General features: G+C 40.0%; 1 protein-coding gene across 1 annotated transcript in view; it reads right to left on the bottom strand.

Annotated features, from left to right (window-relative positions):
* smad4b (SMAD family member 4b) overlaps positions 1-15,158 on the bottom strand; it is a 110,196-nt gene that overhangs the window by 54,521 nt on the left and 40,517 nt on the right. The window contains exons 3-5 of the mRNA XM_087990636.1: positions 14,556-14,730; positions 8,540-8,569; positions 7,100-7,330 (exon numbers count right to left, since the gene is read on the bottom strand). Of these exons, the coding sequence (XP_087846762.1) occupies positions 7,100-7,330; positions 8,540-8,569; positions 14,556-14,730 (436 nt within the window). The remainder of the gene's footprint in view (positions 1-7,099; positions 7,331-8,539; positions 8,570-14,555; positions 14,731-15,158) is intronic.

The raw sequence follows: 15,158 nt of genomic DNA on the forward strand, positions 1-15,158 counted from the left end.
CAGATGGCCTCCTTGTTCAAAAACCGCAATTCCCCCTCCTACGTGGTCAATGATGCCCTTCAGTGCATTTTATCCACTTCCCTCACCTCTGCCCTTGAACCCCACCCCTCCAACTGCAACAAGGACAGAAGCCCCTTGGTCCTCACCTTCCATCCCACCAACCTCTGTATACATCGCATCATCCTCCGCAATTTCCGCCACCTACAAACAGACCCCACCACAAGAGATATATTTCCCTCCCCACCCCATCTACTTTCCACAAAGACCATTCCCTCTGTGACACACTCATTAGGTCCGCACCCATCAAACCACCCTCCCCTCCCGGCACCTTCCTCTGCCACCGCAGGAATTGCGAAACCTGCACCCACACCTCCCCCCTCACCTCTGTCCGAGGCCCAAAAGGAGCCTTCTACATGCAGAGTTTTATCTGAACTTCCACACGTAATTGACTGTGTCTGTTGCTACCAATGTGGTCTCCTCTACATTGGGGTGACAGGACACGTACTTGCACAGCACTTCACAGAACATGCCCGGGTCACTTGCACCAACCAACCCCACACGCGCGCACACACACACACACACACACACCTCCCCCTCCCCCACCCCACCAAGGACATGCAGGTCCTGGGCCTCCTCCACCACCGCACCCTAACCACCCGATGCCAGGAGGAAGAATGCCACATCTTCCACCTTGGGACCCTCCAACCACACGGCATCAATGTGGACTTCACTAGCTTCATTTTCCCTCCTCGCCACCTTACTGCAGTTCCAACCTTCCAACTTGGCACTGCCCTCATGACCTGTCCTACCTATCCATCTCCCTTCACACCTATCTGCTCCACCCTCCTCTCCGACCTATCACCATTGCCCCCACCTCTATCTACCTATCACACTCTCCGTTACCTTTCCTCCATACCCATCCCCCTCCCATTTATCTCTCTATCCCCTTGGCTCACAAACCTCATTCCAGATGAAGGGCTTTTGCCTGAACCGTCGATTCTCCTGCTCCTCGGGTGCTGCCTGACTTGCTACATTTTTCCAGCACCACACTCTTGACTCTGATCGCCAGCATCTGCGGTCCTCACTTTCTCCTAGGAGCATTGGCCATGCTAAATTGCCCATAGTATCCAGTAACGTTTGGGTTAGGTGGATTAACCATGGGAAATGTAGTGTTGCAGGGATAGGGTAGGGGAATGGGTCTGGATGAGCTACTCTTCAGAGGCTCGGTGTTTACTCAATAGGCCGAATGGCCTGTTTCCACACTATAGGATTCTATGATCCTATGAAAGGCAGACACTTGAAGCAGTACAAAAGATATATTCCATGTAATTGAACCTAAAAGATCACCCAGAACCCCAAATGATTCAAGTGGTTCAGCCCTGGTTTTTTATCGTGCTGAAAATCAGATCAAGACACATTCAGGGACACATCACTGAACTTGATTTTTGTCTCGAAAATTTCAATCTTTCACAAGGGAAATCATATTCTCACTAATTTGTCAGCTAAAATAAGTCTTTAGCACGAAATTATAAATTTCAGCCAATGTTCCAGTCTCTGATATCACAATCCTTCAATAAGGCCTACCCCATTGGCATAATCAGACATACCAGAGATAGCAGCAAAATGAGGAGGGACTGGTCCTGGGAATCACCACACTGACCTATGCCATGCTGTCATTGGGTCCAGAGTTAAAGATGGCAAATATAAATATTATCACCTACTATGCAAAATTGGTAATACATCATGTTGAATATCAACTGGACAAACTAAAGGTAGCAATAGCTTAATGCAGGGAGCTTCAATGTCAATCAAGTTTAATTAGTAACCTAATTGTGCGTAAACATTTATCAAATAGTGATCATGCACATTATGAGTCAAATATAACATTTAGAACAAAGAAAATTTGCAGCCCAGGAACAGGACCTTCGGCCCTCCAATACTGAGTCGTTCCAAATATACTGTCTAAACCCAATTCCTAAGCATCTGTATCCCTCTGCTCCCCACATACTCCTGCATCTGTCCAGACGCACCTTAAATGAATCTACTGTGCCTCCACTGGCACCTCCAGGCACTGATCACCCTCTGTGTAAAGTACTTTCTGCGTGTATCCCCCTTAAACCTTTCTCCTCTCACCTTGAACGCATGACCTCTCATTATTGAATCCCTCACCCGAAGAAAATGTTTATCTCTATCCACCCTGTCTATACCCTTTATGATTTTGTAAACCTCAATCAGATCCCCCTTCAATCTCCTTTTTGCTAATGAAAACAATCCTAACCTACTCAACCTCTCTTCATAGTGAGCACCTTCCATACCAGGCAACAGCCTCGTAAACCTTCTCTGCACCCTCTCCAAAGCGTCCACATCCTTTTGCTAATATGGTAACCAGAACTGTACATAGTATTCGAAATGCAGCCGAACCGAAGTCTTGTACAATCTTAACATGACCTGCCAGCTCTTATACTCAATACCCCGTCCAATGAAGGCAAGCATACCATATGCCTTCTGGACCACACTATCCACCTTTGCAGCCACCTTCAGCATACAATGGACCTGCACTCCCAAATCTCTCCGCTCATTAACTTTTCCCAAGGCTCCTCTGTTTACAGTATAGTTTGCTTTAGAATTAGACTTTCCAAAATGCATCACCTCACATTTGCCCAGATGGAACTCCATCTACCACTTCTCCACCCAACTCTCCAGTCTATCTATATTCTCCTGTATTCTCTGACAGTCTTATGCTTTCTGCTACTCCACCAATCTTCGTGTCATTTGAAAACTTAATGATCAGATCAACATTTCTTCTTCCAGATCATTTATGTATATCACAAATAACAGTGGCCCCAGCACTGATCCCTGAGGAACACCACTGGTCACCTTTCTCCATTTTCGAGAAACTCCCTTCAACTACAACTCTCCGTCTCCTGTTGCTCAACCAGTTGTTCATCCACCGAGCTAGAACACCCTGCACACAATGTGACTTCACTTTCACCATTAGTTTACCATGGGGAACCTTATTCAATGCCTTACAAAAGTCCATATATATAATATCTACAGTCCTTCCTTCATCTATCAACTTGGTCACTTCCTCAAAGAACTCTTAAGTTGACAAGGCACGATCTCCCCCACACAAAACCATGTTGCCTATCACTGATACGCCCATTCTTTTCCAAATACAAGTAGATTTTATCCCTCAGTAACTTCTCCGGCAACTTTCCCACCACTGACGTCAGGCTCACTGGTCTGTAGTTACCTGGAATACCCCTACTACCTTTCTTGTACTTTGAGCAATCCTGCAGTCCTCCAGCACTTCACCTATGTTTAAAGATACTACAAGGATATCTGTCAGCTATTTCCTCTCTTGCCTCCTTCAGCAACCTGGGATAGATCCCATCTGGTCCTGGGTATTTGGCCAACTTAATTTCCTTTAGCCTATCCAACACATCGTCCCTCCTTATGTCAATGTGATCCAGAATAATAAAACTTTTATCTCTAATCGCAACATTCATCATGTCCTTCTCCTCAGTGAACACTGATGCAAAGTAATCACGGAGAATCTCACCCATTTTCTCAGGTTAGACACACAACTTTCCTTCCTTACCCTTTAGCGGACCAACGTTTTTCTTTAGTTACCTCTTGCTTCTTATATATGAAAAAAAGACCTTGGGATTCTCCTTAATTCTGCTCACTAAAGTTATTTCATGACCCCTTTTACCCTGCTTGGTCCTACTCTCCAAGGCCCGTTCTATTCTTAGCTGCCTGGACCTTATGTACGCTTCCCTTTTCCTCTTGGCTAGTCACACGATTTCTCCTGTTATCCATGGTTCACGAATCTTGCCTTATCCCTTGTTTTCAAAGGGACATGTCTATCCTGAACTATCTTTGAAGGCCGCCCACATATCAAATGTGGACTTCCCTTCAAATAGCTGCTCCCAAGCTACATTTCCCAGCTCCTGCTGAATTTTGATATAATTGGCCTTGGCCCAGTTTAGTACTCTTCCCTTAGGACCACTCATTTTTGTCTACGAGTATTCTAAAACTTACAGAATTGTTGTCACTGTTTCCAAAGAAATCCCCCACTGCAACTTCTACCACCTGGTCTGGCTCATTCCCCAACACCAGGTCCAATAAGCCCCTTCCCTTGTTGGACTATTGACATACTGACATATTGACATACTTCAATTTGGAAGTAAAAACCTTGAATCAGTTACTTACTAGAGTTTTAAATTTAGGTAAGGCCAACTTTAATGAGATCAGACAGAGACTGTCCACAGAAAACTAGGAAAATATGCTAATGGTTAAAACAATAGAAGAATTGTGGAGGATGTCGAAAGAAACAGTGAACACAATACAAAACTAGTTTGCAGCCCTGAGAAGCTCCATTTCACAGAGAAAAAAAAAGTGCCATTGATAACTAAAGAGATAAGTGAGAATAAAACTAAAAGATAAAGCTTACAAAATGCGAAAACTTGCCAAATGGGCAAGATATAAAGACCAGCAAATGGCCATAAAACAGTTTATTAGAGCTCCTAAAAAGGGTTATGAAGGGAATCTTGTCAGGGACACCAAAACCAATGAGATATTTTACAGTGACAAAGGGAAACTGGGCACCCAAGAGCAATACGACATTTAACTTAGTGAAAAACAAATGGAACTGAAAGCAAATTACTAACAAGGCTAGAAAATTGGTTGAGAGGAAGGCAACAGAAAGTAGTGATAATCAGTAGGTCTTCAAATTGGCAGGATGTGACCAGTGGTGTCTCACAAGGATCTGTGTGATAGCCTTAATTATTCCCATTATTAACAACTTGGATAATAGCATACAAAGTCATGAAAGTTGGAGGAACAGTACTTCATTTTTCATTCAGGTAAGCTCTTGCTGTCAGGACTGAACATCTGAGTTCAACAACTTCAAACACCGTTCTCGATGTTGATTATACCTGCTTTCAACAGAGCTGACCAATGTTTTACTAAGCATACCCACCATTAACATCTACTCTGAAACTTAATCACTCTTCTATTACCATGAGCAATTCCACTTTGTATTTTGCTCCTCACCAGCTGTTTCTACTTCCTTACTCTTTTTCCACCATTTTCTCTTCCTTACTCTTTATCAAAGCATAAATAGTATTATTTTCCAGTTCCATTCAGTCATGAAGAATTCATATTAAACTTCAAACATAAACTGTTTGGCTTTCCACAGATGCTGCCAGACCTGAGTTTCTCCAGTACATTTTTTATTCCACATTTCTTTTGTTTTGAAATAAAAAGCAACATTCTAGTCACTTTCTTAATCATTTGCTATACCTGCATAATTTCCTGTGATTCATGCATCAGGAAGCCCCTCTCCAATCACTCTGCACTAAGTTCTACAATCTCGCTCCATTTAATAAGCATACTACATACTTTTCAGTCAAACAGACAAGTTTTATTTAATCATGTAAAACCCATCTCATCCAAACTTTTGCACACTCACTTAATCAGTAGATATTCTCTTTATCTATGAATACATGGAAAGGAATCTTTGATATTGTGATAGTTAACAAAGGGGTTAGCATTCCAGGGATTCTTTTTCATATTCTTTCATGGGATATGGAAGTTGCTGACGAAGCCAGTGCGCATCATCAATTCCAAATTTCTCATGAACCAATTTGATTACTAGGTCATTTCACAGGCAGCCACTTTACTGTGGATTTGGACTCACATGTAGGCCAGATCAGGTAATGATGTCAAATTTCCCTCCAGATTGTTTTTATGACCATTGATGACAGTTTCATAGTCAATAATGTCAATACTAGCTTTCATTTCCAAATTCCATTAAGTTCCACCAATGAGTGGAATTTGAATCCATGTCCCCAAAGTTTTAGCCTAGGATCTGGATTATTAAAACACTTTGACTTATTCACATAGAGAATTGTGCAACTGTTACACAAACATCCCTAATTCAATGGCATGGAAAAATCTGTTGCAGTGCAACCCACTCAGTTTATTGCCAGACGGTAAAGGAAACTCTTCCATTGTATGAATCTTGAAAAAAAATCATTTGTAGGCTTTCTCTACAAATGTTGATTGCTCTGCTGAGTCTTTTCTCAATTTTCTACTAGATTGCCAGGATTTTATTTGCTTTCTGAGTCCATCTGAAGCATTTAAAGAACATTTTCCAATGAACCTGTTCAAAGACACAGTGCAACAAGTTTCCTCTTTAGACTTGAACCTGGGCCTCTTGACCTAGAGGTAAGGACACAACTGCACCACAACAGCCCTAAAGAATACAAATAGGTACTAAGTTCCAAAACAATGAACAAAAAGTATTTCATTCACAAATGAATTGAAACAGTGAAAAGATACACCTCAAAAGGTTCCTTAATGCACCAGTTAATTTACCCAATCAATAAATTAGTCAAACAAGCCAAAGTGGTCCAAATTAGATTTCCAGAGGTGTTCTTGCCTCATGTCATATGATCATGCTTCAGTTCAGCAGATAATAAAGGAACATGTTTCAATGCATGTTCTGACTTTCAGATGAGATGTTAAACAGAGGTTTGACCTACCTATTCAGTGATCTCAGCAGATGTCAAAGAACTATTGCATATGCCAGTGTAGATATACTACTACAGGCAAAATGTTAATATTAGTAAATTAACATTGCTTATATTTCTCCAGAATTCAGTTTCAGAATGAACTAAATCTCATTATCAATGTGTAGATTGGAAACCAATTATGCTTTGCACTATTTTGTACAAAACTGAGCCAACACCTAAACTAACTTGTACAAGTTGGTTAAAATCTGCTCCAACGCCCTTGTTAAAAGCAACACATGATTGGATTCATTCAACTTCCAAGAAGTAAAAGCTTCTGGATCAGAGCTACCAGTGGACTTCCAGAAATTAAACAAACAGTCTCAAAGCTTCAAAGATAAATCACCATTTAAACAAGTTCTGCCTAAGTCTTTTAGCACTGAAATTTCAAATGAAATACACAACAATAAAGGATAACTAAAAATTTACAACGAAACAGTTATTCAATGTAAGATAACTTCCTTTTTTCACAATATATGTCAAGCATATTTTCATTAATCCCAAATCATAATTCCACTTACTTGTGGTAGCAACAGGAATGCTAGGAAAATTGGTAGTGCTGGGAGTACTGGGCTCCGCTGGTGTTAACAAGGCTGGTCCACTGTAGGTTTCAGCTGATTGCCTGGTGCTAGGTGGATGTTGGATTGTCTGTAAAGAATGTCCTTCACTGTTCAACAGAGACTGTTGTCCTTCAACTTGCCCATATTCATTCACAAATTCATCTTTTACTAAAAGGTTTGAAGGAGCTGGAACTAATTTGAAAATGAAGATGTTAATAAGCATTTATGAAAGATGACAGTTCATCATCAATTTTCAAAAAGGTCTTTCATGCCAATCACCACTCAGTAATATAACAGTGAGAGAACAGACAGCTGTGTAAAGCTACTTACAGCTCTTTCCCAAAATTATTCTAACCAGACACTTGAAATTGCATTAAAAACACGGTTAGCTTTCACGCACACAGTTGTTTCCTCCTGCCATGCTAAATATCTACTCTGCACTTACAGACTGCTTTCTGCAGGTAAGTGCTTCCCAGCACAATGGCTCAAGACTTCATGTGACCTTGGAGCGAAAATATTTGGGGTCACGCAAGTGGGAAGTATTAAGCATGCCTTATGCTTCCATCCTTTTTCCACCATCTTTATTGTGGAGGGAGTTGATGAAAAGGAGAGGTTAATCCAAAAGAAAAGCGATATGTTCATAATCATTTTGCGGCAGCAGTCATTGGGCCTCAGAAGCCCATTAGGCCTCTTCCACTGACAGGAAGCATTGCACACAAATCAGTTGAAGCTTCACAGCAGCAGGTCACCCTCGGAGTTCATGGCTCAAGTGGAGATCCAATTTGGGAAGTTCTGGTTTAGTCATAACACAGGTTTATATTTCACTAAGTTATTACAGTGTATCAATTAAATTAGAAAGTTAAAATGTTTCAGTTTGATAGCAATTCATGAGACCAAATGTTCTGATCTCATGCACCTTCAGAGTGCTTCCAGGTGGTTGGGGAATTGACTAGGAATACTTCTTTAATGAGTTCTCCTTGGTTAAGAGTATCACCTCAGATTCTCATCAACTTCCTTTGACCTTTCAGGGAATTTCCACAAAACACGCTTCAGAAGGAAAGCTTAATTAAACCCAAACAAACTCTTTTACCTTTAAAATAGGATATCTTTATTTGTACGCATTAGCAATGAGAACAATACAAACATTTTTAAAACAGAATCACACTTGAGCAAATTGAGCAGTACACTGCAACAAATCCAACACTACGTGTATAACATGTCATTACATCCTCATTGAAAGAATATATACTGAAAATCCCAACAGTCTAAACTTAACTTGAACTCATGCAGTCAAGAAATATGAAAGAAAAATAAAGTGATGAAATCCAGAGGATGCAGCAAATTCTAGTCGTAGCACGCTACTAGATTGACCCATAAACAAATTGGTGATGAGCTTCTTACCTGAACTTTGCAGCGTCAATCCTGATAGATCTTTATTTAAAAAAAAAAGTAAGTTATTAGTTTTGGTTTATCCAACTTTGTAACACTCAAAGTTTGAATGCTTCAGTACTGTAATTATACTTTTCTAGGAACAAAATAAATAATGTAATTCAAATCTACAACACTGACTGATACCAGTAATGCACTGAAATCCACTCACCCTATGGGGTCCTTGGCAAACTGCAGAGACAGGTACCCAGGATGAAGTGGAGATCAGTGATACCACAACAAACAGCACACAATTGTAATGCAATTGTGCCTTGACTTAAATTGTGAAAAATATATTCTATTAATTTCTTAACCAACAAGCTAGATTTCACTATCAATAAAATCTAGCATTTCGTCACTGCGTACTTACACAAGTCTGAGAATATTACAATGCTGTTTAATATTTCTCTCTCACTACTTGAAGGAACAAATGCAAACTAAATTGCTGTGGCCATTATTTAATGTAATACAACAATATTCAAACTGCAGCACTTGAGTAACATAGAATTATCCCTTGAAGTCAAGCTAAATTGCTCCTACTTATACTTTTACTCTTGGGTTTTTGGCTCATCTTGGCTTGGGTTTGTTTATTTATAATCTTCTCTTTGGCAGCTATAACTAGAATCAGAATAGCAAGGTCTGTCAGCATTAAAACTTTGAGACGTCAAACTATGTAACCTACATTTCAACGTTATATGCAGTTCTCAAACTGCATGGTTCACATCTAAGTTGAAGATGACAAAAAACTTTGAATAATTCAGCTTAACTGGAGGTGTCATTGTATGCACGCTGGCTGTATTCAAACAGCAGTAAAAGTAGACAAAGGTAGATTACACCCCAATTTTCTACTGAAGGTTAGATAGTTTATTCTAGTAACACTGCTTATTAAAATGTTCTTAAAAAAACATCGTAACAAACTAGCGATTGCATGATGACTCAGTAGCCATCCCTCTCCTAACCCATCCACAACAGTTCATTATTAAATCATAGATCATTATTTTCAATGTCAGAATAAGCCAAAGATTTGAGTAGTAAACCATACAGCAAACTCGAGAAACCAAAGAATAATTCCACCGTGAACGGTCATTGATACATTTCATAAAGTCTTCAGAGTCACAAAGCACGGAAATAGATCCTTCAGTCCAACCAGTCCATGCCAAACATAACCCCAAACTAAACTAGTCCTGGCCCAAATCCATTCAAATTATTCCAATTCATGTACTTATCCAAATGTCTTTTAAACATTGTAATTGTACCCACATCCACTATTTCCTCAGGAAGTTCATTCCACAGAGTCATTGAGGTGTACAGCACAGAAAAAAAGACCCTTCGGTCTAACTCGCCTATGCCAACCAGATATCCCAACACAACCTCGTCCTACCTGCCAGCATCCTCCAAAGCCTTCCTATTCATATACCCATCCAAATGCCCTTCAAATGTTGCAATTGTACTAGCCTCCACCACTCCCTCTGGCAGCTCATTCCATATACATACTACTCTGTGAAAATGCTGTCTCTTAGGTGTCTTTTATATCTTTCCCCTCTCACCCAAACCCTATGCCCTCTAGTTCTGGACTCCCCGACCCCAGGGAAAAGACTATGCCTATTTGCCCCATCCATGCCCCTCAATTTTGTAAACCTCTATATGTTCACCCCCCCAGCCTCCAAAGCTCCAGGAAAACAGCCCCAGCCTGTTCAGCCTCTCTTTATAGCTCAAATCCTCCAACCCTGGCAACATCCTTGTCAATCTTTTCTGAACCCTGTCAAGTTTCACAACATCTTTCCGATAGGAAGGAGACCAGAAGTGCACGCAATATTCCAACAGTGGCCTAACCGATGTCCTGTACAGCCACAACATGTCCTGTACAGCCGCAACCAGAACTAGTCTAGTTCTGGACTCCCCGACCCCAGGGAAAAGACTTTGTCTATTTATCCTATCCATGCCCCTCATAATTTTGTAAACCTCTAGGTCACCCCTCAGACTCCGATGCTCCAGGGAAAACAGCCCCAGCCTGTTCAGCCTCCCCCTATAGCTCAAATCCTCCAATCCTGGCAACATCCTTGCAAATCTTTTCTGAACCCTTTCAAGTTTCACAACATCTTTCCGATAGGAAGGAGGCCAGAATTGCATGCAATATTCCAACAGTGGCCTAACCAATGTCCTGTATAGCCGCAACATGACCTCCCAACTCCTGTACTCAATACTCTGACCAATAAAAGAAAGCATACCAAACACCTTCTTCACTATCCCATCTACCTGTGACTCCACTTTCAAGGAGCTATTAACCTGCACTCCAAGGTCTCTTTGTTCAGCAACACTCCCTAGGACCTTACCATTAAGTGTATAAGTCCTGCTAAGATTTGCTTTCCCAAAATGCAGCACCTTGCATTTATCGGTATTAAACTCCATCTGCCATTCCTCAGCCCATTGGCCCATCTGATCAAGATCTGTTGTAACCTTCACTGTACACCACAACTCCAATTTTGGTGTCATCTGCAAACTTACTAACCATACCTCTTATGCTCGCATCCAAGTCATTTATATAAATGACAAAAAGCAGAGGTCCCAGCACCGATCATTGTGGCATGTTAATATAAAAACGAATGCACTGAGGGAGTGTTTTGAAAAGTACTAAGATAGACAAGTCCCCAGGACCTGACAGAATCTATCCCAGAATGCTGGGGGACACAGGTGAGGACATTGCTGGTGCTTTCAGATACAGGAGTGGTCTCAGAGGACTGGAGAATAACCAATATTGCACCTTTGTTTAAGGCAGGCAACTGGGATAATCTGGGAAATTACAGGCCGGTATGTCTAAAATCAGCTGTAGAAAAATTATTGAAGATTCTAAAGGACAGCATTTACTCACATTTAGAAAAATATGGACTTAACAACATGGCTTTGTGCAGGAAAGGTCCAATCTCTCAAACTTGATAAGAGCATGAAAGTGACAAAGATTATTGATGAGGGGAGGGTGGTAGATGTTGGCTTTAGGGACTTTAGTAAGATCTTTGATAAGGTCCCTCATGACAGACTGAAATAAAAAGGTGATATCACATGGGATCCACAGTGAGCAGGTACAATGGATACAGAACTGGCTTAGTCATAAAAAACAGATGTTATGGAAGTGCGCTTTTCTGACTGGAAATCAGTAACCAGTGGTGTTCCACAGGGATCAGCACTGGGACCCCTGTGGTTTGTAATCTATGTACATGATTTGGAGGAGAATATAGATTAGCAAGTTGAGAAGATTTGTATCTCAGGTTGAGGCTCTGGATGTAGGTTTGCTTGCTGAGCTGGAAGATTCATTTTCATACGTTTCGTCACCATACTAGGTAACATCTTCAGTGAGTCTCTGGATGAAACACTGCTGATGATTCCTGCTTTCTATTTATATATTTGGGTTGGTGATGTCATTTCCTGTGATGTAATTTCCTGAAAACGATGTCACCACAGGAAATGACATCACCACCCCAAAGAAACCCAAACATATAAAGAGGGAGCAGGAATCATCAGTAGTGCTTCATCTGGGCACTCACTGAAGATGTTAGCTAGTATGGTGAAATGTCTGAAAATGAACCTTCCTGCTCAGCAAGCAAACCTATATACAGAAAATATAGATGCCTGATTAATAAGGTTGAGGATGACAAAAGACTGCGGAGCTGCAGATATTGAGGACGATTGCCTGAGGAGACAGCAGGATATGTATAGGCTGGAGATTTGGGCAGAGAAATGGTAGATGGAGTTTAATCCAGCCAAATGCAAGGTGATGCAGTTTGGAAGGTCTAATGCAGGGGGAAAAGTATACAGTAAGTGGTAGAACCCTTAGTCACATCAATTTACAATGGGATCTCAGCATACAGGTCCACAGTTCCCACAAAGTGACAACACAAGTGGGTAAGATGACTAATCACCATAGAACCACCACAGATTCTAAAAACACATGCAGCATGCTTGTGTTCATTGGTTGGGGCATAAAGTCATGTTGCAGCTGTACAGAACTTACTTGGAATATTGCAAATAGTTCTGGTTGCCACACACTATCAGAAGGATGTGTACGAGAGTACAGAAAAGGTTTACCAGGATACAATCTAGTTTGGAGGGTAGTAGCTATGAGGAAGGATCAAATAAACTTGGCTTGTTTTCACTTGAATAAAGGATGAAGGATGATCTGATAGACTTTTACAAAACAATGAGAGGCATGGATAAAATAGATAGTTGGAGTCTTTTTTTCCAAGAGTAGAAATGTCAATTACTAGGGGACATTCGTTTAAGGTAAAAAGGAGGGGCAAGAGGGCAGTGTTTAAAAGGAAATATGAGAAGTTTTTTTTAAAAACAGAGGGTGTTACATAGAAGGAAAATGCTAACAGAGATGATGGTAAAGACAGATTCGATAGCAACATTTAAGAGGCATCTTGACAGATATACAAATAGCTGAAAATGTGTTGCTGGAAAAGCGCAGCAGGTCAGGCAGCATCCAAGAAACAGGAGAATCGACGTTTCGGGCATAAGCCCTTCTTCAGGTATACAAATAGGCAGGGAAGAGAAGGAAATGGACTGCATAAAGGCCAAAGTTTTTTTTTTAAGTTTAGACAGGCAGTGTGTGTCGGCACAGTCTTGGTGGGTCAAAGGACCTGCATCACTTCCAATAAAGGTTTTTCAAAATAAAATTAATTTTGACAAGTTTTACTGGTCATTTTGCTGCCATCTTTAGAAATCTTTATAATAATTGCATTTTACGGAACCAAACTGCTTGAAGCATTAATCCCTTTTATTACCAAACTTTCTGAAAAGATCGTTATTGCCTTCTTATTTCTTTTTGCATATCATGGTATAATCAAGGTCAAGATTTTACCCCTGTGCTTATCACCTAATTTTGACAAGTCATGATGCACAATGTACTCAAATTACAAATGCAAGTTTTATTCAGCAAACAACAATGTACAGTATGTAAAACATTAACGTTGAGTTATTTTTCAGTTCTAGGCTTATGAAGACAATCTCATGACAAAAAAGCTCAAACACACATTTAGAAAGGGAACCTTTTGCCTTTAGCAACTAACTTAAGTTCTATTTTTCTTTAGAAATAGAGAAATTTGCATCTTCCCATTGTCACATACATCTAACAATGTTCCGGTAGCTAGAAACTCTTCCCATGCCTCTCACTGCAACAGCGTCTTTTTCTTTCATGGTACTATTTTGCGATGTAAAACTATTTCAGCAACCACCAGTTTATATCCGTATAGCAAAAATCTTTGGTATTCATTCTCTGTTGTATACCAGGCACAAACCCAATCCAAGACTTGTTTTGAAATTGTACCAACAAATCCTGAAAAGAGATCCAAAGTATGACACAGTGCAACTGCAAAATTAATTTGCAGTTGAGCATTGCTGAATTTAGTAAGACAATCAACATTATCCTGGTTCTCTTTGTTGGCAATCTACTTTCCGTAAATTAAACATCAAAAAACTTATCAACATTCTTTTCCTACTCTTTCAACTATGATCCTTCTCCATAATCTTTGAATTCCCTTGTTTTTAAAATTTTCCTTGATTTTCTCAATTTTGTGAGTAGTCCAGTCATCTCTTTCTAAATACTCCACTCATTTATCTCAAGTGCCAACTGGCTATTGGCCACCTAATCTTTCTCTTCCACATATTCTCAGTATGTTGGAAGTCAAGGCCCAGTATTAGGTTTTGATTTTTGATTTTGATTTTAGAGCTTCAGAATTTTTGAAATCTTTATTTCTTAATTTAGCAGTTGGCAAAGTTTTAAAAACAAAGGCTGTCATGAACTAACAGTGGTTCAATTCATCTGATCTTTTCTGTTTTGTTGAAGGTTGGTATTGTCTTGCACTAAAACTTAGCTCATCATCTAGATTTCTCATCAGTTTAAATTAAAAAGTGCCACTAGATACATCTAGTTATAAATAAGCAATTCGGCAAAATTGCTATGTGGTCTTAACAAGAACAGTTAAAGAATCCTTACCAATGCCAGGTGAAACCACACGCTCATAGTGATAAGGGTTAACGCAGACGCTGTCACATTTCAGGTCAAATGCATACTGACAATATTTTACATGTTTGAGTTCATTTTTGTGAAGGTCAGGCCATCTCCAGAGCCGAGCGTAAATCACATGTGGAAAACCTTTGCGTCCAGCCACCTGGGAAGAATGATTTTTTTTTTAAAAGAAAGGATATCAAAGTGCACAATGGTCTTATAAAACCCAAGTAAATATAGGCATGAAAATGCTGCAAAAAGAACTTACAGCCATTATAAAAATGCACATGAAAAAGAAATGCATCAATATGCTAAAGAAGAAACTTCTTAAAGGTGTAGTCTCCAAGTCCAATTAATTCTCTCACGATTTACAATTCTTAACTGTCAAATGATCTTTCCTCTCTATTCTTTAACTTTAAAGTTGAATATATCACAATTGAAGTGTTAGAACTCATTAAATTTATTTTCTCCTTCTAGATTGGTCTAGAAGTAAAAAACAAATGGAGAGATATTAAAAAGGACACAGCCTTCAAAAATGCAAAGCTCAAGCGAGGAGTTAGGAGGACGAAAAGGGGCTGAATATCATGGGCC

This window comes from Chiloscyllium plagiosum, unplaced genomic scaffold (assembly GCF_037043375.1).
Source record: "Chiloscyllium plagiosum isolate Xiang-an unplaced genomic scaffold, Cpla_swu_hap1 HiC_scaffold_1, whole genome shotgun sequence".
Taxonomy (NCBI): Eukaryota; Metazoa; Chordata; class Chondrichthyes; order Orectolobiformes; family Hemiscylliidae; genus Chiloscyllium; species Chiloscyllium plagiosum.